General features: G+C 39.8%; 1 protein-coding gene across 9 annotated transcripts in view; it reads right to left on the bottom strand.

The window, feature by feature from the left end:
- LOC140908681 (isoaspartyl peptidase/L-asparaginase-like) overlaps positions 1 to 23,243 on the bottom strand; it is a 240,900-nt gene that overhangs the window by 10,371 nt on the left and 207,286 nt on the right. For 3 of the 9 annotated variants that reach the window (XR_012157952.1, XR_012157953.1, XM_073336339.1), the window contains exons 6-8: positions 14,965 to 15,075; positions 12,060 to 12,122; positions 7,764 to 7,859 (exon numbers count right to left, since the gene is read on the bottom strand). Coding sequence is in view for 6 of the 9 variants with exons in the window: in XM_073336339.1 (XP_073192440.1) it covers positions 7,764 to 7,859; positions 12,060 to 12,122; positions 14,965 to 15,075 (270 nt within the window). In the remaining 3 variants the exon portion in view is untranslated. The remainder of the gene's footprint in view (positions 1 to 7,763; positions 7,860 to 12,059; positions 12,123 to 14,964; positions 15,076 to 23,243) is intronic. The other 6 variants (XR_012157954.1, XM_073336337.1, XM_073336338.1 and 3 more) reach the window with 4 other exon arrangements.

The following is a 23,243-nucleotide window of genomic DNA, read 5'->3' as shown; positions in this document are numbered from 1 at the left end:
ACATTTTTGGATGTTTGATCCCTTTCAGAAAATTGGAGCTGTAGGCTTGGATTGTCAAAAGAGCACAGCATCCAACAGCTGCCACTGAGGGCAAAAGGGAGCTGCAGGATGCAGAACACTTCTAAAAGCCCAGCTTCTTCATTTAGATGCCTAAATGACAGCTGAGATCTTTTGAGAATCTGGCCCCAGTGGGGACTACTGAGCATTTTCCAACTCTGGCTTGTAGTGTATTCATTTTCATGGCTTACTTTGAATTGGCTCTATCATAATATTTTGCATTATATGCAATGAAGCCAACATGAAAAAACACTTCCAATGAACAACTCCAGTAAAAAGAGAGCCTCCCCCAGTTGTGTATTTATGTATGAAATTCACAGATTATTATAGACAAACTGGTATTGGACACATATTTAAGGTTACCTAAAACTTTCCATTATAAGCCCTAGTAGGATGGCATACCTTGCGCCCAATAGTATGCTGGGCAGTGCAGAGTGGTGGGGGAACATGAGCTCTCCTCCTTCTCCAGAGGATTATTCTTCAAAGGAAACAAGGCCTGAATAGTCCATCCCAGAGGGACAGCCATTGCAGAGGCTGCACAACATGGGGTGATTGCTCATGTGCACCTCCGTGTGAACCCACAAAAAGGCAGGTGACAGTTCAGCCCTTACTGAATAACAGAGATAGAAATAGAACCTGGGAATACTGACCCCCTAATTTCCAGTTCCCATCACTACATCACAGGGTAGGTCTACATTGCAGCTGGATTAGCTGCCAGAGTACAAACCCGTGCAGACCCCCACTTGGTACGTACTCGAGCGGCTAGCACAAGCCACCCCTTACACTATTACTTTTAACCTGATAGATTGAGCAGAGCTAGCATATTTCTGTCTACTTGACCTGGGAAGCATGTGCCCAGCTGCAGTGTATACATACCCATAGATTCTGGTTTAGATCTGATGCTAATGTAAATCTGAATTAACTCCATGGAAGTCAATAAGATTACACCTGTGTAAAACTGGTGTAAATAAGATCAGAGTTTGGCACCTTGGTTTTGTATTATTTCATTTTGCAATAACTCTTCCTTCTAGCCTGCAAGCAGTGAAAATCAGATTCTCTCTTTAAAATGAAGACAAAGATTTCATTGAGCACTTAGTAATATTAATATAAACACCTGTCATCAACTTCCTTCTTGTGCCCCTAATTGCTTGAAGCACGAGACTTGTAGATGATTTGCTTCCTATATATTTAAAATATGTCTTCCTGGTTCCTTTGTTGTCTTTGATGTTTTATTTACAGTCCTAGACTTGCTGATCGATGTAGTCTTTTCATTTGTGTTTAGTTTTCATTATCCTCCTCTTTTAATATGCTGTTTCACATTTCAAATAAGCTGATTTCTTTTCCTTAATTGCTGTGTTCATCAATATGCTTTTTTGTTCTGCCTACTCCACTTCTACCAGGAAAATATAATGTGTGATTCATTTTTCTTAGAACGTTCTCTCTTGGTGCTGGTCCCACGCCTCTGTTATTCATAAAGTGTGTGCATATGACACTAACTGTGCTTATGAAATTCTCTCTTTCCATGTCTAAGGGCCAGATGGTGGCCCAATCCATGGAAGGGCAATACCGGGGAGTAGGAGCTCCCAAGGACCATGTGTGGCTGCGTTAGCACTCCCTGCATCATGTGTGGAAGGGAGAGCAGGGACTGTATGGCTGTTACTTATCCTCCACTCCAAGAGAAAGGATGTAGTGGGATGGAGAGCAGGAGGAGCATTGGCTTTGTCCCTCATAACTAATAAGCCAACAGAGATAAGCCAATAAAATTTTGGGAACGTAAGCTGTACCCTAAAGAGGGATGCAGGAAATTACATCCCCACAGGAGCTGTGGGTGAACAGGGCTCCTGTGGGGGCAGTGCAGCTAGGTACTTGGGGAGAGACTTAAGGCTCAGTATAAAATTTTCGAAAGTGCCTAAGTAACTGTGGAGCCTAGATCCTATTTTCAAAAGTGACTTAGGCACTGAGGGCCAGATTTTCTAAGTTATTTAGATACTTGTGATGCTGTATGATTGAATATGATCATTTATATCATTGATATTACCACTGTTATATAATTGCAACAAATCTTGTACAAAGTATGTCATATAAGCTGTCAATGAAAAAGTAATGATTTTCTAAGCACGACTCTGCTGGTTAAATCCATGTATAATCTTTTTATCTGAAATTATGATTATTGGCTATGTACATGCATTGTACACATATGCTGTGTTCCTGGGTAATGCCCTTCAGATAGAATGTATATAAGGGCCAGACAGCTAGGTGTTGATGGCCCATTAAGAACACTCAGCTCACACTGGGTCACTGAAGAAATTCATCCAGCCTGGTAAGCCTTTCCTGTGGATGCCTGAGAAAGAATATGGGCAATGACTGACCCTGTAAGTCATTAAAGCATATAAGGGCATATGATATGCTCATGTGACACTGGACTCCATCTTAGGCCAGTAATTTTCCATGCACCTGGACTGTGGGCTTTCTTTGAGACAGTAAAATTCCATGCACATGGCAGATGATTTAAAAAAGCACCTGATGCATCTCCATCTCCATTTCCTGCTTCATTTCTCTGGACTGGATTTCTAACAAGGAAGTTCTACACAAGGACTGATGACCCACAGACCATTTGGGCTATTCCAGAGAGACTTTTGCAAGCTAGCAGTTTATTCCATCACTGCTATAAACCTGATATATAGACTTTGCAATCACTTGTATGTATATGATCTATTAACCATTTTAACTCTTTTTTTCTCTTCTTTTATTATTAAACCTTTAGTTTTTAGTTTTACTAAAGGATTGGCATCAGTGTTATTATTGGGTAAGATCTGAGTTATATATTGGCCTGGCTAGGTGGCTGGTCCCTTCAGATAGGAAGGACCCTATAACTAATAAAATTGCTTTTCAGTAACCATTCATCATAAAGTCTAGTGTCTGGGCGGAGAGCCCAGGGCTGGAATGCCTAAGGAGACTGCATTTTGACTTCTTGTAACCAGTGAGGTGACATGAAAGTTCACTTTTGTTACTAACTTGGTATAATTTAATGATAGAAAAACCACCAGTTTGGGGTGAGCCTGCCCTGTTTCTCAGTGGTCTGTCCTGAATTTGGCATCCTTAGCTGGGACCCACTGAGGCACAGTGACAGTGCCTAAAGATTCAGATAGGTGCCTGGTGGAATTTTCAAAAGCTCCTAAGGAGGCACTTTGGAGTCAGCCAATTGTAATTAGGCAGCTGTCCTGTTCAGGCAGTTTGCAAATCCCACTAGGCCCCTATCTGCCTCTTTAGGTGCCTAAATACCTTTGAACATCTGGCCCTTAGAAGTCTAAGTCTCATTAAAAGTCAACAGGACTTAGGCATCTTTTCAGTATTTTACCTTAGATCTAACTCTCAATGTTAAAAATATTTTTTTCAATTTGATCAAAAATAACAATTACAAAGACTTGTATCGAGCGGCCAAAGAAAATAAAAGGGCACTATGCTGATTTCTTACAAACAGAAATCAATGCATAATCTTTCTCTTATGCAATTGTATGTATCACAAGGCAAAAGAAATCAGAAAAAGTCCCAACAGGACATGAATAGATTTTCACAGTGTGTGTGTCACCAATAAAAATCAGATTTGAAGATTGAGAAATAATAACAAACATTGTCAAAAGTTATCTAGATTTTTTCCTACGAAGAGTGGTATAAAATAGCATCTTCCTTTAATTGGACTTCCTTCCAGTGCTGCAAGGTTTGCATTGCTGCCACTCAGGTGTAAGGGTCTGCCCATGAAGATCCTGTTGCAGGATCATGGCTGCAACTATAAAATCAAAGTCCGGCTACATGTTGCAGGTACCTCTATGGCAGTCCTTGTATACTCGCGTCAACAAAGTAATGCCCCAAACTCCTCATTAGCAACAGAAATATACAGAGGGCTACAAAAGGGGTTTATGTGCCTAATTGCAACTTGAGGTAACAAAATCCAAAATTTAGATCCTCAAAACCCCCACTCAGCTGCTGCCTAACCTGGTAAGAGCCTAACTTCTCACTGGTAAAGTTCCTTGCACTACTCTTCTGCTGGGGGACCATGTGCATTGCCATGTATGTTTTGATGCCCAGGATCCTAGCACACATCTAAACCCTGGTGGGATCCTCAATTTATCTGACCGGTGGGGCTTGCTTTTCAGAGCAGGTCCATCAGCTCAGGCTCTATGCAAAATGGGGAGGTGGTGGTGGCTCTCTTATATGCAATTGCCCAATGAGTAGAGCACTGACATAGAATGCAGGAGAGCTGGGTTCAACTCCTGACTCCATCTGATGTGGAGCAGGGGCTCAAACCCAGATCTCCCACATGAGTTCTCCTAAACACCAGGCAATGTGATATTCTGGCATGTGTCTTTCTTAGTCTCTTCTGTTGAAGCTGTTCCACTATGTATAGAATATTTAACTAGTCATTGAGCTAGAGAGAGTGAAAGTGACTCTTGAAATTAGGTCTCCAACTTCCTGGATGAGTGCTTTTACCACTGGACTAAATATCATAGTGGGAGCAGTGGAACCCTTACCAGTATTGTTTTATGCAGGACGCAATCTGGTAGGCAGCTTCTAAAAAGTGGCTGTGGGTATGCCTACAAATCTGCCAGCAAGCACCTTGCGGACTTTACCAGCAGAAATATAAGCACCTTGGGACTTTAGATGCCTACAGGGTGAGGCAGAAACTAAGCAAGAGTTTTGAGGATCTAACTTTTTTATTTCAGCGCCTAAAGTAGCAGGTAGATGCCTAACTACCTTCTGAAAAAATTACCTGTTATATCTGGTTCAGACTACGTTTAGCAGCACTACATTTAGCAGCGTGCCTACATATTGTATATGGGACTAGCATATATTAAATACACACACAGAGAGACCTCATATAACATGTACAGAATAATCTTCCCAACATCAGTGTGAAATTATATTAATGCAAGACGCTTACAAGCATCTGTGTTAGTGATTATTTATATGATTTTTCATAAGAATATAAAATTCCTTCAATTTTAAAAATTAAAAATCTTTGCAACTGTTAACAACTACTAACCTGCTGTAGAAGCCATTTGTTCTGTATCTTTTAAAAGTCCCAGGAAATTTGACAGGTAAAATTAGATGAGGGTGAAAAGGGCTACAATATTAAGAATTGGCAGGCTGACAACAGGCATGAGTAGCCTTTCTTCTTCACTACAGATTTTAAAAAAAGATTTTATTTTTGATCCAAAGATAAGGTTATTTCGTATCTCCTGTTTTTTATGCCATGGCCCTTTATGCTGTGCCTGAAGTATGATATGTCTTTTGTCGTTAGACAAAGTGTTGTTTTCCTTTGCCTGCTGCAAAGCCATTACATGCCACGTTTACCAGAATTTCTTCAACAAGAGCCTCTCAGATTTCTAAAGTGTTAAATTGAGGTTATTCAGTCAGACCCTTGGAATAGATTGTTAGAGTACTTGCTGACATTGCTGAGGTTATTGTACATAAATTACTAGTAAAAGTAATTGTTCCATTTGAAAAAAATCTGAACAGGATTGTGATTGTGATGTATACTTTCTTCATTAAGGGTGTAATCCAGAACTCACTGAAGTCAATTGGAGTTTTCCGCTGACTAAAATGAGCTTTGGCTTGGGCCTTAATGAGACAATCTGAATGAAAACAGTTCTCTTTAAGGGCAAAAATTTACTTCTTGGATTTAGATATTGAATCTGATATTTAATAATTAGAGCTAACTAGAGAATAACAATTCTTTTCACAGAAACATTGAGGTTTTGAAATTTTCATTCCTCAGTGGAACAAAACCAAAATCTTTTGAACATTTTGAACAACAAAATTGTATCAAAATGTTTGTTTTTGAAATGTGCATGTGTAGCCTAGTTAGGGATGTGGGAGATTCAGGTTCAAGTCCTGCCTCTGGTTAATTCAAAGCAGAAATCATCATTCCACATCACTAGAATTCAGGCAGAACAAAGACTTGAACCAGGGTCTCCTGAATTCCAGGCCAGTACCATTATTAACAGGCTGTAAGAGCAGGAGCATGTGTCTCTTTCCTGCCTGGAGGCAACAAACAGTTCCAATGACGACTTAGACATTACTGAAACATCTCCAAAAAATCGTTTGGTTTTGAAGATCCAACCAGCTCTATTAACAATGCCAGCAGAATAGTGGAATCAGAAATCTTTCCTGTGGAATAGAGAAAAGAATATCGCCTTTACTTGTAAATAGAAATGCAGTCTGTATAGTGTTTGGTGTACATGTAGATTGAGAAGGTAGACAGCATGGACTTCTTCCCATCAGTTTCAAATGGTCCACAGATTCACAGATTTTAAGGACAAAAGGACCATTATCATAGTCTACTCTGATCTCCTGTATAATACAGGCCGTATGGAATTCCTCCACCAATCCCATAACTTCCTCTTGAACTACAGCATATCTTTAAAACAGACATCCACTTTGATTTAAAGACTGCAAGTGATGGAGAATCCACCACATCCCTAGGTTCTAATGGTTAATAACCCTCACTTTTAAAAAAGAGGGGCCTTAGCAAGCTTCATCTTCCAGCTATGGGATCTAAGTGCCTTTGTCTCATAGATTAAGGAACTCTCTACTACCTTCTTCCCAGTAAGGTATTTATAGACCATGATCAAGTCACCTCTTTAACTGCTGTGGGATAAACTAAACAGACTGAGCTTCTTCAGTCTTCCACTATAAAAGGCATGTTTTCCAGACCTCAGTCATTCTAGTATCTCTTCTCTCAACCCTGGCTAATTTGTCAACATCCTTTATTATTATTTTGTTAGTTTGTAGTGCAATAGCACCTAGAAACTCCAATTATAGACCATGCCCCTATTGTGCTAAGCACTATACAAACACATAAACAAAAATTCCCTTCCCCAAGGGGGAAGTATCCTAGTAACTGTCTCATTAATGCCATATACGGTGGTAATCACACCTCTCTACTGCTGCTCAATATTCTCTTGTTTATACCTCCAAGGGCTACATTTTTTTTTTAGCCACCACATCGTTACGGGGCGTCAAGCTCAGCTGGTTTTCCACCATGATCTTTAAGTCCCTTTTTGAGTCCCTGCTTTTCAAAATATAGCCCCCCATTCCATAAGTGTGACCTACATTCTTGGTTCCTAGACCTACGATTCAGCATTTAGCTATATTAAAACACGTTGTTCACGTAAGCCCATTTACTATGTGATCCACATCTGTAGAACTGACCTGGCCTTATTATTTACCAAACCAGCAAATGTTTGTGTCAGCTGCTAACTTTGCCAACAATGATCTTATGATTTCTTCTAGATATAAGATTATCATTAGGCCAAGAACCTAGGTCCTGTGGATCCTATCAGAACTGCCTCAATTGGATGACTCCTCCACCTTTACACCTAGTTTTTGATATCTATCAGTTTTTAATCTATATAAGATGTGGATTGATTTTGTACATTGATTTTGTATAGGTTTTTCATAATCAGAATTTTATGCAGTACTGAATACCATATAGAAGTCTAGATATGTTATGTCAACAGTTATCTTTGTCAGCCAAACTTGTAACCTGATCATAAAACAATAATGTGTTTGCTTGACAAGACCTATTTTACACAAAACCATATTTATTGGCTTTAATTATTCTACCATGCATTAATTCTTTAATGATTGCATCCCATATCAGGCTTTCTATGATTTTGCCAGGGATCAATGTCAGGCTAACTGACCTACAGTTATACAGGTCATCCCCTTTGCTGTTTTTAAATATCGGTACAACATGTGCTTTCTTCTAGTCCTCTGCAACTTCCCCAAGTTATCCAGTCCTGCAGATTTAAAATATGATTTACATTAACAGTTACTCTTTAACATCCTTCCCAGTTATTGTTGTAGAAGAATTTCATTATCATTGTAAATTGTGAATATCCAGCTTCTTGATTATGATGCTTTCCTTGTTTGCATCAATTTTAGCATGCACCAATTTCAGTCCGTCTCTCCCCCCCCCACTCTCTCTATACTTATTTATGGTCCAGATTGTCCCCTCCCCTCATAAAACCTATAGCAAGGGGCTCTGGGAGGCAAAATATTACTTTGTAGAGCTCTCCTCACATCATACTATCAGGGGGAGAGAGGTTTGCCAGAAGGCATGCCCCTAAACAAGAAAGATTCTTGCGCATCTGCAGGAGAACATGTGCCTTTTCACTAATTGTAGCCCCAGCCCCTCTTGCCTGGTTCCTTGACTGCTGCAGACCACAAGTCTTCTGGTAAGGGGTAGGCTCCACAGAAGTGATAACACAGAGAACTATACTATCTTCTCCTGGGATTCTCTGCAGATGAGGATGCACTTCTCTATGGCCACCTAATTTCCACTCCTCCTCCCCCGGCTCCAGAGTGGGCCATGTTAATTAATCATTTGACCAATTGCTTGCTATGTGTAACTACAACACAAGTGTTAGACAATCAGTCTGTTGTAACATTGTTTCAACAGCAACAAAACCAGGAATAGAGTTAAGTTGCAGAATTATAGAAGTATAAGATTGATCAGTAGTTAAAAGGAATAATTATGTAGTAGATATCTAAATAAGGAAGGCGAAAACACAAGACCTGTAGGCTGAGGCCTGCAAGATTTTAACCTTCGCTATTTTAGGCCTTGGAGACAAGAAATGCTGACATAAGTGACTGAAGAATAACCTGATGCCATAAGATTATGGGAAAAGAGGTACCACGGGGTAATGCTGCAAAAAATTAGCTGGAAGATTATTTTTAAATCACAAAAAATGCGACAGTCACATCTGTCTCTAACATGTGTCTTCATTGCAGGATACAGGTTGTACATCAATGTTAATGAAACTAACAGGAACTATACACAACCTATAGGAAATGGAGTCCCTCAGGTTTCTAGGAGACACCAATAAGGAAAAAGAGAGTTGACACTTTCATGCACACGTGCAGAATGTACATATACAGAGAATCACATTATAAAAAGGGGGTGCTCAGAGTGGGAAAATTAAGCTTCCTATGGGAAAACTCCCGCAGGAATCATCCCTCTACTGATGATCAATCAATGGGAGACCCATCAGACCCTAACACTATCTAGGAGGATGTGAATATCTCTATAGTTAATACTGGTTCATGGATATATTTAGGAGTTGTATATGCTGTGACATTCACAACTTTGTTGGTAACTTTAATAAAATTGATAACAGACAGTGGACCTTGTTCTTTTGATTGTATGTGTTACTTGCCTATGGTTTCATGTGTTCCTATGAGCTCTACATCTGAAATAAGCAGAGGTAACTCTGCTCAACTCGAAACTGTAGCTGCCAGAGACAAACCCTCGATGGTGTAACATAACATCATTAAAACTAACTTTAAATAAAAATAAAGGCTACACCAAGAGCCTGTAGAAAGGCCTCCACAGGTTCTGGAGGAGATTTGAGGAGTCGGTGCCTCAGTGGTGGCTGTTCTCCCACTTCTGCACAGTAGTGGAGAGACCCATACATGGAGGATCTTGTAGTGTGCAGATCGGATAGGGCTAAGTTATGCCATTAAATAAAACTTACAGCTATTCATTTTTGTTGACTTTAAATATAGTAGGAAATATTTGCTAAAACCATTTAGAAACTTTTATACTGTATTAGCAGATCATGTCTCATTCAGTCTGTCAGGTTTGACATAACACAGTCAGTTATGTTGTGTAATGTGACAGGCTGACATAATTGGAGCTGTCGTGTCATGTGACAGGCTGACATAATTGGAGCTGTCGTGTCACCTAATGATAGACCATACGTGAAAAATGGGGAAAAAAAGACATGGCTCAAAATATCATAGCTAAGATGATGATGGCTTTCAGTAAAAATTATGCTCTTGCTAATTAAATTAATTTCAAAACTATAAGATATGTACATATGTGTAAGTCTGTATGTGTTACACATGCACACATTATATCTATATATAGAATTATAATAATTTACATTTTTATGGAAAATCCCTATAGAATTTAATATGGGTGAAACCAATAGGAGTCTATAGAAATGTAATAGCATTATATAAAAATTGCTCTAACATTCTATAGAATTAAATAGCTAATAACATTCTTTTTATAGGACTTTTTAAAACCATCTTACAAGAAAATTCTATCATATGGTTAAAATATATATAAATATTATCATGTAATTAAATTCTAGAGGATAGCTCCATAAGACTGGTGTCATTTGGCTTGAAAGACTCCAAAGGAATGTACAGTGTTATATTTATTACCTGTAGATTTACCCACATACAGCAAAGTTGTAGTACTATTCCCCATTGAGAACCTGCATACAGTCACAGTAAATGCTTGGGAATTTTTAGAGAACATCTGTTACTGTTACTTTGTGATGGCTATTACTATTATACTGCAGTAATGCGGTGTTGTTGTAGCCATGCTGGTGCGAAGATATTAGAGAGACAATTAGAAGAAAAAGAGGAGCTCTGTGTAGCTCGTAAGCTTGTCTCTCTCACCAACAGAAGCTGGTCCAATAAACAATATTACCTCACCTACCTTGTGTCTCTAATGCCAGATAAAATGAACACAAATTATGCAAAAGTATTTTGTCCAAAGTTTTGTATTTTACGAAAAGCATCTAAAATCTTGTACTCCAGAACTCTGACCTTGCGGAATGCTATCGTTCTAGAATGCTATGAAAAGTAAAAGGTGCACATTTTCCTTGTCACAACAGCTGAGCACTGTCAACTCCCATTACCTTCAATGGGAGTTGAGGGCTCTCAGCACCTTGTAGGTCTGGGCCCCAAATGAAGATCTCTGTAATTTCCAACTGTTAACCATGGACCCAGCTGTGCAGGCCATGCCCAGGAGAAACTCCTTACTCGGTAAGGGCTGAATGATTGCGTCCCCTGGGATCAATTTTTCTGACTACTTCTATATGATCACATGATTTGCCAGAGGTAATTTGACACAAATCTAGACTTTGTCATACATCCATTTATAACAGATACTTTTCCTTTGTGAGTTCCCTTCCTTTTTAATTAAAAAAAGGACTCCTGGTTGTTTTAACCCAGCTGTGTATTTCTTTAGTAAATAAGGAGTCTTCATTAATTTAATTTATTAAACATTTTACAACATAATGGAGGAATATACCCACTTTTTCCTTCTCAAACTGATATTGTAAAGAAGCAAACAAGATTATACAAAGCCGTTAAAAACAAGAACTCATGACATTTAAAATGTATGCACAGATTCCCCAAGAGAAAATAAAAACACATTCAGGAGGAACTCACTTCATAAAGATGAAGTGACACAGAGTTTTATCTAAATGAAGTAAAATCCATGTAGGGGAAATAATACAGCTGCCAGTTACTTACCAACAGAAATTCAAGGTTGGAGAATACAGCATGAGAAGGAGAGCTACCAAAATACCAGCTATTGATCTAGGTCATCCCCTCCTGTAGTAAATCCTGCAGGGGTGGGGGTTGTAGATAGGAAATCTCTCTGGGCAAAGATCTGTTCACAACATCCTGTCAGGGGTAGGTCATGTGGCTATTCCATAACATATTTATTTTTTCAAGGGCCTTTCTTTTAAATTATTTTAGATTTATTAGAGCCATCTAATATGCTAGTCTATAATGTTATAGAGAAACAAGAAAAGTATATATATTGATTGATGGTTATTTTTTAATATGTGCAATATGTTTTTTTAACAAATAAATGCAGTACCATGAGGTTAGCCAAGCTAGAAATGTGTGAACAAATAATTTTTGGTCCACCAGCAGTTCTGAAAAATCAGCAACAAGTCAGGTCAAACTGAATCCCAAATATTTTGGAATTCTCAGTTAATTGAAAATGCTAGAAAAGTTTCATTTCAGCTCAAATGAAATGTTTTGTTTCACACAAAATATTTTGTGTCAGGTTTTTTTTTAATAAAAACAAAGGAAATAAAGGGCTAGATTCATAAAACAAGAGGAGGTGGTAATGCCCCCTCATTCCCCCCAACCTTTGTACCAATTAGCCCAATGGTTAGGACACTCACCTAGGATGCAAGACACCCAGGCACAAGTCCCTGCTCCAGGGCAGAAATTTGAACCTGGATCACCTGCAGTCAAAGGAAATGAAGGATTAGATTCACAAAACTGGTCTGGAGTTAGGGACTTGTATCCAAGTCTCCCCGCCATCTGAGTGCCTTAACCACCAGGAGATTGGCTATTCTGAAGTGGGCTGCTCTCAGTCTCTCCTGCCAAAGCAGTTCCACTTAGAATAAAATACTTCAATCATCATTGAATAGCTGCAAGAATACCTCTATTGGCTGGTGGTTAAGGCATGTGCCTGGGAGTGGGGAGACCTATGTTGAAGTCCCAGAGCAGTGATTCAAAGCATCTCAAGTGAGCACCTTAACCACTTGCCTATTGGGTGTGAGGCTGGCATTATCACCAGTGGTTTTGTGAATGTTTCCTTAATCTCCTCATAAATCTATCCCAAATAATCAAAATGGTTCATTTTGATACTGTAAAAATGGTTCATTTGATACTGGCAGAAAAACAAGATGTTCAGGCCAAAAGCGTTCACCAGAATCAACCCAAATTTGCTGACTGTTTTGGTCAACCCAAATCTGCCTTCTTTGGTAACAAAAAAGATTAATCCAAAAAAATTCGCCCAGCTCTAATACCAGCTTTCCTGCAATGCAAATACCCAGCTTGAATTCACCTGAAATTGGATCCTCTTTCCTATTTACTTTTAAATATGGTAAACAATGCAATAGTCTTTAAGGAATATGCTATTGATAGGAGAGAATAAAATTCATCATTTGGAAAAACAGAGTCTATTAATGCTGTTTTCTTTTTCAGAAGAACTTCATTTCACAGTTTCTCAGCAGCTCTCAGAGTGCTTGATCAGTTCAAAAACAGGCAAAGTTAATTAATGATTTCAATTTCAAAGCACCTTTGATTAACTGAAGCCAGTACATAGAGAGGCAAACTACTTTTCATTAATGATTCTTTTTATCGTTTCTATTATAAAATGCCTCTAATAGACAGCACATATTTTCAAAACAGCCTGTAATATTAGATTAGAAAACTAATGCTGTTCACATCTGGGTACATGAGCAAAAATAATTAAATTTAATAATAATGAATAAAAAAAAACCTTACAATAATTCATCATGCTGCTACTGTCGCATGAGCAGTGAAGTCTGAGTGGGTGCCAAATTAAAAAATGAATCCATAAAAATATGCCAATTACTATAACTGTAATAAAATTCCAATCCCTGTTCAAGTGAATGTGAACCATAATAATCATTCTGAATCTCAGTGGGGCCTTTGGAATTTGCATTTCAAAATTGCCCCCAAACATACAATAGACAAGAGTAGTGATGTATATTAACTTTAGAGATCATATACAGCACAACAAGCCAAGTAAAATAGTGGCTGTCAAGGTTCCTTCCCTACTCTGAACTCTAGGGTACAGATGTGGTGACCTGCATGAAAGACCCCCTAAGCTTATTCTTACCAGTTTAGGTTAAAAACTTCCCCAAGGTACAAACTTTGCCTTGTCCTTGAACCCTATGCTGCCACCACCAAGCGTGTTAAACAAAGAACAGGGAAAGAGCCCACTTGGAGACATCTTCCCCCAAAACATCCCCTCAAGCCCTACACCCCCTTTCCTGGGGAAGGCTTGATAAAAATCCTCACCAATTTGCCTAGGTGAACACAGACCCAAATCCTTGGATCTTAAGAACAATGAAAAAGCAATCAGGTTCTTAAAAGAAGAATTTTAATTAAAGAAAAGGTAAAAGAATCACCTCTGTAAAATCAGGATAGTAAATACCTTACAGGTAATCAGATTCAAAACATAGAGAATCCCTCTAGGCAAAATCTTAAGTTACAAAAAGACACAAAAACAGGAATATACATTCCATTCAGCACAGCGTATTTTACCAGCCATTTAACAAAAGGAAATCTAACACATTTCTAGCTAGATTACTTACTAACTTTACAGAAGTTCTGAGTCTGCGTTCCTGTGTTCCAGGCAAAAGCATCACCCAGACAGGCAAACCCTCTGTTTCCCCCCACTCCAGATTTGAAAGTATCTTGTCTCCTCATTGGTCATTTTAGTCAGGTGCCAGTGAGGTTATCTTAGCTTCTTAACCCTTTACAGGTGAAAGGGTTTTGCCTCTGGCCAGGAGGGATTTTATAGCACTGTATACAGAAAGGTGATTACCCTTCCCTTTATTTTTATGACAGGCCCAGACTCATTCATTTTTTTTTACAAGATATTGTAGACAAGCCTAAATTGCAGTAAGTGGGGAGATCAATCTAAGTTACACAACATCAGCTACATGAATAACATAGCTGAAGTCAACGTACTTAGATCTACTTACCGTGGAGTCTACACTACGCGATGTCGACTGGGGACGCTCTCCCTTCGACTCCCCTTGCGTTTCTTATTCAGGTGGAGTTCAGGAGTCGACGGGAGAATGATTGGCGGTTGACCCGCTAAATTGACCACTGATGCATCAATCGCTGCATGTCGAACCCCCGGGAAGTGTAGACAAGCCCTTAGTGTTCCTACATTTATTATGCTGTTTCCTAAATTTAATCAATGGTCTCAAAATACTTTGCATATTTTTCCCAAAATCATTATTTGTATACTGAAAGCTTCTGAAGGCACATACGTATGATTCTGATTATTTAAGCATCCAGCATTCTTCTCAGTTTTGTATACAGTGTCATTTGTCAAGCTTAGGAAATAGGGTTAAGAGTAAATAGAGAACTCTGTATGTTCAGAAGTTTTTAAAGTGTCCTCTTACACATCTTTTACTGCAAACAAACTTCCCTTTCAGCAGTTAAGAATCGATTGTTACTTGTTACAGCCAAGAAGAGTATTGTATAAATGTCATTTAAGCAATGCAGATGCATTCATCAATGTGAGGGTCATCTTACCTTGTTCCATATGAAAGAGGATAAGCCTTGCAAGAGTGACTTTCATGATGGACTCTCCATGACCAGTTGCAGAGACAGCACCAACAAGGTTGTCAGCATAGCCACCTGAACCTATTTACAAACAGCATGTAAATAATATGGACCAGTATAATCTGCTTGGCAATTTTGGCACAAATGTTTGTAAACAAAGCAAATTTACTCTCAGTCATTGTCACAAGAAAAGCTTTGAAATACTTTACATTTATTATTTTGCACTGCACAGCCCCTAAAATAAAATAGGAACTTACCATTTAAGGCCTACAAACCCTGAAGCAAGCAGATACTTTTGATGGCTCAGTTTCCTACAGCCACTGTACTTCAGTGGGACTCCTTACTTTCGTAAGGACTACTCAGATGAGTCGGGGTTTCAAGGAGTGGGTCCTAAGAGCTGCTAACATTTCAGAAGCATCCAAAACAAAATATAAGTCTCCTTCAGGGCAACTAGTTCTTTAATATAAGTGAATTATTCAAATGTGAATTTCACAGGACCCCTCTGATCTCCATTTATCTCTCCAGAACCCCACCACCACCATTTTGGCTGATACTTGACTCTGTTCCTCGGGCACTGGTAAGTGATATAATTTCCCTTACTAATTCCCCATCAGAGTGCACAGTTTGAAAAAGGATAGCAATTACATTTAATGCACATTTCATTCTCAGAACCTATTTGCAGAAGAACATTACAGAAATAATTAATGTGCTTTGTCGTGGGAGGAGTCAAAGAAAATGTTCCCCCAGCACCCAAATGTAGTCACAGCTCATTCCATTATTTGGGAGCTCATTGATAAACCTTTCCTACATGTCTGTAGCCAACCATGGACTGCACTGTCAGTGAATTTCAGGAGTGAATTTGACTCTTTATGAATAGTGCTTCTCTTTTTCACAGCAGAAGCCTTGATATCTTTCCTGAATCTGTTGCTTTTCCTCCCCCTCCCCTTGCAAAAAACATATCTTAGTATTCTCCTGGCACACCAGTGAGGCAGTCTAGAAATAATTTGTCTTTTTCCCTAAAACAAAAGTTTTCTGCAGACATTTTGCTTTCCTCAGCAGTATGAATGTGTTTTCTGAAAATATCATGTAAAGAGAAAAAAGACTTGCATAGGCAACGCTGCCACAAGACCCATAAAGTAAATGACTTTTATTGTATGAATGGAAGTCTAATCAATTGGCCAAATTTATCAGCAGGCCTCAAATATACACTCACAAAATTTGCAAGTGCATCCTTTTGCATTCACTAAGACCTGCATTTGTGTGCTTAACTTATGCATATGCAAATGGAATTCAATCTGAGCAGAAATATGCAAACAGCGGCATCTGAAAATCTATGGGCACATATAGGGAGGCTGGTTGAAAATATGGCCTTAAATATTCATTTAATAATTAAAACTATTAAAGAATGTTCATTTAAGATAAAGGTAATATTGAACTGAAGAGATTTTCCAACTTACAAGATATATATTTTTAAAAAGCTAAGTTTGTTTCCCTTGCTTTAAGAAAATCATTATTATCTAGAAGGGAATATAAAACGATATTGTCAATAGGGTGACCAGATGTCCCGATTTTATAGGGACAGTCCCGATTTTTGGCTCTTTTTCTTATATTGGCTCCTATTACCTCCCCACCCCCTGTCCTGATTTTTTACACTTGCTGTCTGGTCACCCTAATTGTCCATGTGTTAATTACAGTGTCAGAATAGCCCTGGATATCAGACAGTTGCTGATGATGGCCATAAGATTTCTGGAATATAAATACAAGGCATATCAGATCATTTCATTACTCCTTTATATGAGCTATCTAGTGCTGCTAGCCACTGGAAATGTTAATGATTTTTCATAATTTATGTAAATCCCCAACTGTGATTTTTCCATGTATTATAGATGCAAAATATTTCTTTTCTTTCAAGTAGTCAAAAGTTCTTATTTTCCAAGAAAATGTTATTTTAGCTACTAGATGGCTTATATGGAATGACATGGTGATATCAGTCCAGTTCCTTGCAGACAGATATTCACATCAAAATGTCACCATAATACACTGTGTTTTTGCAAATGCTTTTGCACATGCTTAGTATTAGATATGTAACTACTGCTATTGAAGTCAATAGAACACATGTGAGTAAAGTCAGGCCATATGTAAGTGTTTGATGGACTGGAGCTGTAGTTAGTAACCTTTTTGCCAGTATCAATAGCAAGTCCAAAACCAGAATGAGCATGAAGACTGAGGTCTCATCTCTTACTGGGTGGCCCCTGAGTCAGGGTGGAGAGACTTTGACAAGGAAGTCTGGAGAAATTTGCAGTGAGATTGCCTGTGCTGTACTTCATCTGCAGTTAAATAGAGTGCACGGCAGTCAAACTGGTACCTTTCTTAAGCAATATATTCACTCCATTCACTCGAAAATATTACAAAGACTCAGAAGAACATGAATTCTGCACTCTTGGAAAGGATGGATTTCTGTGATAAGCAGCTTTTTGTAGTGCTAGTCAAGGGACCTGACAAGAAGATGATTGTGTGCGTGACTGTAAACTGCAAGATGATGATGCTTTCTTGACAAGAAAAAAGTGAGCAGTAATACATGTGAGAGAAAGCTCTTGAAGCCTATGACCAAAAGCTGCAGAGTCTCAGGAATCATAGAATCATAGAATATCAGGGTTGGAAGGGACCTCAGGAGGTCATCTAATCCAACCCCCTGCTGAAAGCAGGACCAATCCCCAATTAAATCATCCCAGCCAGGACTTTGTCAAGCCTGACCTTAAAAACTTCTAAGGAAGGAGATTTTACTACCTCAAATCCCATTACCTACAGTGCCTAACACATTCCAGTATTTCACCACCCTCCTAGTGAAAAAGTTTTTCCTAATATCCAACCTAAACCTCCCCCACTGCAACTTGAGACCATTACTCCTTGTCCTGTCATCTGGTATCACTGAGAATAGTCTAGAACCATCCTCTTTGGAACCACCTCTCAGGTCGTTGAAAGCAGCTATCAAATCCCCCTTCATTCTTCTCTTCTGCAGACTAAACAATCCCAGTTCCCTCAGCCTCTCCTCATGAGCCATGTGTTCCAGACACCTAATCATTTTTGTTGCCCTTCGCTGGACTCTCTCCAATTTTTCCACATCCTTCTTGTAGTGTGGGCCCCAAAACTGGACACAGTACTCCAGATGAGGCCTCACCAATGTCGAATAGAAGGGAATGATCACATCCCTCGATCTGCTGCTATGCCCCTACGTATACATCCCACAGTGCCATTGGCCTTCTTGGCAACAAGGGCACACTGTTAACTCATATCCAGCTTCTCATCCACTGTCACCCCTAGGTCCTTTTCCGCAGAACTGCTGCCTAGCCATTCGGTCCCTAGTCTGTAGTGGTGCAGTGGATTCTTCCATCCTAAGTGCAGGACCCTGCACTTATCCTTGTTGAACCTCATCAGATTTCTTTTGGCCCAATCCTCCAATTTGTCTAGGTCCCTCTGTATCCTATCCCTACCTGCCACCATATCTACCACTCCTCCTAGTTTAGTGTCATCTGCAAACTTGCTGAGAGTGCAATCCACACCATCCTCCAGATCATTTATGAAGATATTGAACAAAACCGGCCCCAGGACCGACCCTTGGGGCACTCCACTTGACACCGGCTGCCAACTAGACATGGAGCCACTACCCGTTGATCACTACCCGTTGAGACCAACAATCTAGCCAACTTTCTACCCACCTTATAGTGCATTCATCCAGCCCATACTTCTTTAACTTTCTGACAAGAATACTGTGGGAGACTGTGTCAAAAGCTTTGCTAAAGTCAAGAATCCACTGCTTTCCCTTCATCCACAGAACCAGTAATCTCATCATAGAAGGCGATTAGATTAGGAGATGTAGGTGAATTGACTGGGAAGGAAAAACTTGACTTTCTAAATCATGTACTGTAGATGGCACAATTTTGAAACTAGTTCAGAAAACAAAAGTACCTTAATACGTGTCTCAGTATGCAGAAACAGGGATTTTGGCAGAGAATGGACATAAAAGGACTCATAAATACTAGATACACAGGTCATTAGAGCATGAGGAGAGCTGGACAGCTAAACCATAGGTGCTGACTTCTACTGGCGCTGGTGGGTGCTCGAACCTGCTCTGCCCCGGCCCTGCCCCGACTCCACCCCTGCCCTACCCCTCCTGACCCCATTCCAACCCCTTCTCCAAAGTCCCCACCCCTCCCTGCCCCTATTGTGACTCCTTCCCCAAATCCCCACCCTGGCCCCACCTCTTCTCCACCTCCTTCCCTGAGCGTGCCACGTTCCTGCTCCTCCCCCCTCCCAGAGCTTGCTACAGCTGTTTGGCGGTGGCAAGTGCTGGGAGGTAGGCAGAGGAGCCAGAACATGGCACACTCAGGGCAGGAGGAGGAGGTGAGGTGGAGCTTGGCTGCCGGTGGGTGCAGAGCACCCACTAATTTTTCCCTGTAGGTGCTCCAGCGCCGGAGCACCCATGGAGTCGGTGCCTATGAGCTGAGCATCAATCATTATGCTGTAGACCAGAATCTAGGTCAAATCCCATTACCTACAGTGCCTAAGAACACAGTGAATAGCTTTGTAAAACTTTTACTTTGCTAGAATTTATGGATAAGCAGACAAAAGTATTCTGCTCTGTATAAGGAGCTTAATTTAAGGCTACATCTATACTATGATCTAGGATCCCCTGCTCCCTACACATGATTCCCCTGCTCCCTACACATACTTGCTCCCTGTGATTCCCCTGCTCCCTACACATACTTGTGGTAGCTCTTATTGAGCTAGCATGACTATAAATAGTAGTGTAGCCATGGTAGCACAGATTGGAGAAACTCCAGAGAAGAGCAACAAAAATGATTAAAGGTCTAGAAAACGTGACCTACAAGGAAAGATTGAAAAAAAATGGCTTGTTTAGTCTGGAGAAGAAAAGATTGAGGGTGGATGTGATAACAGTCTTCAAGTACACAAAATGTTGTTATAAAGAGGAGGGTAATAAATTGTTCTGCTTAACCACTGAGGACAGCACAAGAAGTAATGGGCTTAAATTGCAGCAAGGAAGACATTAGGAAAAACTTCCTAACTGTAGGGATAGTTAAGTACTGGAACAAATTACCACAAGAGACTGTGGAATCTGTGTTATGGTCTAAGACAAACACCTGTCAAGGATGGTCTTAATAGTACTTAGTCCTGCCTCAGTGCAGGGGACTGGACTAGATGACCTATCGAGGTTCCTTCCAGTCCTATATTTCTGCAATTCTATAGCAGTAACAGAGGCATAGCTTAGCTGTGCTGAATATGTACTCATCAGTTTCATCCATGTTTGGGTATTGCATGGAGAAGGCATGCATCTGCTCCCACCACTGATGCTACCCTGGCTACACTGCTATTTATACTCATGCTACCTTAATGATAGCTACCATGAGTATATGTATACATAAGCACCAATTATTCCATGGGTGCTCCAGGGCTGGAGCACCCACAGAAAAAAAATAGTGGGTGTTCAGCACCAACTGGCTGAAAATTGGAAAAAGTTTTGTGAATACAGAGTGACTCAAAAGATATTTAAGATAAATATATGTAGACAATTAATGAAGCAAAAAGCATTTGCTTGATGGAAAGTGAATTGAAGAAGATCCATTAAAGTCAAATCACCTGCTACTGTTGATGTTTCTTAAGAAAAGGGATGCCTGTGGGAGTTTTGCCTGCGTGAGATGTGCAGGAATAACCCCAATATGTTGATATTAGTTGACAAAGACTACTAATTTCACAGCCAACGTTTAAAATTGTAGAAGCAATCCTACCAGACGCAAGCGGAAGTAACATGATCACTTATTATTGAATCTGGTCAGTTAAATCTGACCACAGATTTCCACAGTAAGAAAAAAAATGTAAGAGTACAAGAACATTAAATTGACAAAATAGTTATTTTCACGTAACACAGTTAATTCCCAACAAAAACCAGCCAGTGTGCCACTGTATGATGGTGATATTAATGTGTATTAAAGCAGTGCTTCAGAATCCCAGTCATGGAACAGAACTCCATTGTGCTAGCCGCTTTACAAACACAAAACAAAAGATGGTCCCTGACTCAAAGTGTTTACAATATAAGAGGGAAGATTCTGAATTCCAAGATTGCTATATCCTAGAAGATGTAAATTGATCACAAAGTGATTCATTGTGCCAGAGTGGAACATTGAAAGAACATTATTGTGAACTGTCATAGGGCCAGATTGCGTATACTTACAATCACAATCCTATAATAGAAATCGCAAAGGAAGTGAAGAGGAGAGGGAAGGGCCCTGAATCCTCTCCACTTCTCTGCAGCTAAAGAACACAGCCTGAAGACTTCTGATGAGAACAGCACTTTCCTGGCACTCTTGGAACCCCTGGACCAGATCCTCAGGTGGTATAAATCAGCATCCTTCCATTGGCTTCAGATGAGCCGCAGTGATTTACCCCAGCTGGGGATCTGGTCCATTAAGCCTGTCCCAGTCACAAAGGCTTCAGGTACTCCTACTGAGGCAATTCATCTTTCTGCTGCCCCGTACTCTGCCAGAGGAGTCATAAAGACACAGTTTTGTCCATAAGGGGAATAAATGGGTGTTACCTGAACCTCCATGTAAACCAGCAGAAGTTGGCCAATTGGCAGCCCCTATGCCCTGATCCTTCAGGGACCTTAGGTCCTTGCATTAAAATGGAAAAGTCACCAAGGCTGTGAAATAATAGGAGGGATTTCTGTACTGTAGTTGCACAATTAAATACACTGTCCATCTGCTACAGTGGTTTAATACAAATAGTGTGTAGGCTTTCTTAGTGACTTCAGATCATGGAAATACTAAGAACAATTAATTGTGTACTTTGCATATTATTGTTACCCTTCATAGCTCTCAGACTTTGAACTTGAATTTTGCTAGTTTAATTCCTCCCCAAATTACATTAATATGTATGTGTGTTTGAAATGCTGAAAACCTATTGAACATAGTGTTCATCAGAGCAAAATGTTTAAGAGCTTTTCTTTAAATAAAAGACCAAAAAACACAAACATTGTTAAATAAGTCTTTAAGAGGAATGGGAACTGATGTAGAAAATCTCAGCAATTAAAATACGATTAAATTTAGTATGATATAGACTAAACTGTCTCACAATAAGACTGGGCTTAACTAAGGTTACTTGAATGAAAAATGTTATTTGTCCAACCAAGTAAACTTCCCCCTCTGTAGTTCACCTGCCTCCAACCCCAACTTTACATTTGAGATCAGTGTTAATACTGCTGCCATTGATTCATCTGACTTTTATTAAGGATATGTCTACACAGCAAAGAAAAACTCGCAGCTGGCTCTAGGACCCTGTGGGGTGGAAGGATTCCAGAGCTCAAGCTCCAGCCCGAGCCCTGAAGTCTACACAATAAAACAGACCCGCAGCCCGAGCACCATGAGCTGGAGACAGGTGTCACAGGCCAGCCATGTTTTTTTCTTTGATGTGTAGACACACCCTAAGAGGATATGTTCTTGGGTTCCCATGGGTCTGTTGCCAATGCTTCTCTATCATTATTCCCATCTGTCAGCTCAGTAGTGATGATGAGCCCAAATGTAGTCTTTCTACCCGCTTCAAGGCTCTGTTCATCTTTAAACCTTTTTGTTCTATGTCATTCTTCACTGTGTCTATTCAACTCAGCCTCTGTCTTCCTCTGTTTCTAATTCCTGCCATGTCGGTATGTAGCGTCAGGTATGGTATCCTTTCCAGGTCCATTCTTGATATCTGTCCAAATCATTGCAGTCATCTTTATTGAATCTTCTGTAAGTATTATTTCTTGCCTTAGCCATTGCTTTTCTATATACTTGTGTATAGTTTGTTAATGCAGGATTCAAGCTGGGCAACTATTCTCTTCAAACTAAGCACAAAACCTCAGTCAAGGTAAAAATCACCAGGGCTACATTCACCAGGCAATGCAGGTCCATGCATAGGGCCCTGTCTCATTGAGTCACATGATCTCATTTGAATCTCAGCTTTCAATTAAAAAAAAAACCCTAAACAACAATATTTAAAAACAAGAACTAAGTGAAACCATTGCATTGATGTGTGCCTAAGTCTTCAGGCAGCCTGAAATAATAACTCTGAGATGTGAAATGCCCCATCCATCTTCATGGGTTGTTAATTCTAAACTTCACTGCAATGGCTGTGATGAACACAGCCTCGTGCAAGAGTCTCAGTTCGGGCAGTCTGGGTCTCACCTTGACCCGCACAAC

The sequence above is a fragment of the Lepidochelys kempii genome, chromosome 3, assembly GCF_965140265.1.
Source record: "Lepidochelys kempii isolate rLepKem1 chromosome 3, rLepKem1.hap2, whole genome shotgun sequence".
NCBI lineage: Eukaryota > Metazoa > Chordata > Testudines > Cheloniidae > Lepidochelys > Lepidochelys kempii.
The sequence above is the reverse complement of the archived record's forward strand: the minus strand, read 5'-3'. Positions and strand labels throughout refer to the sequence as shown.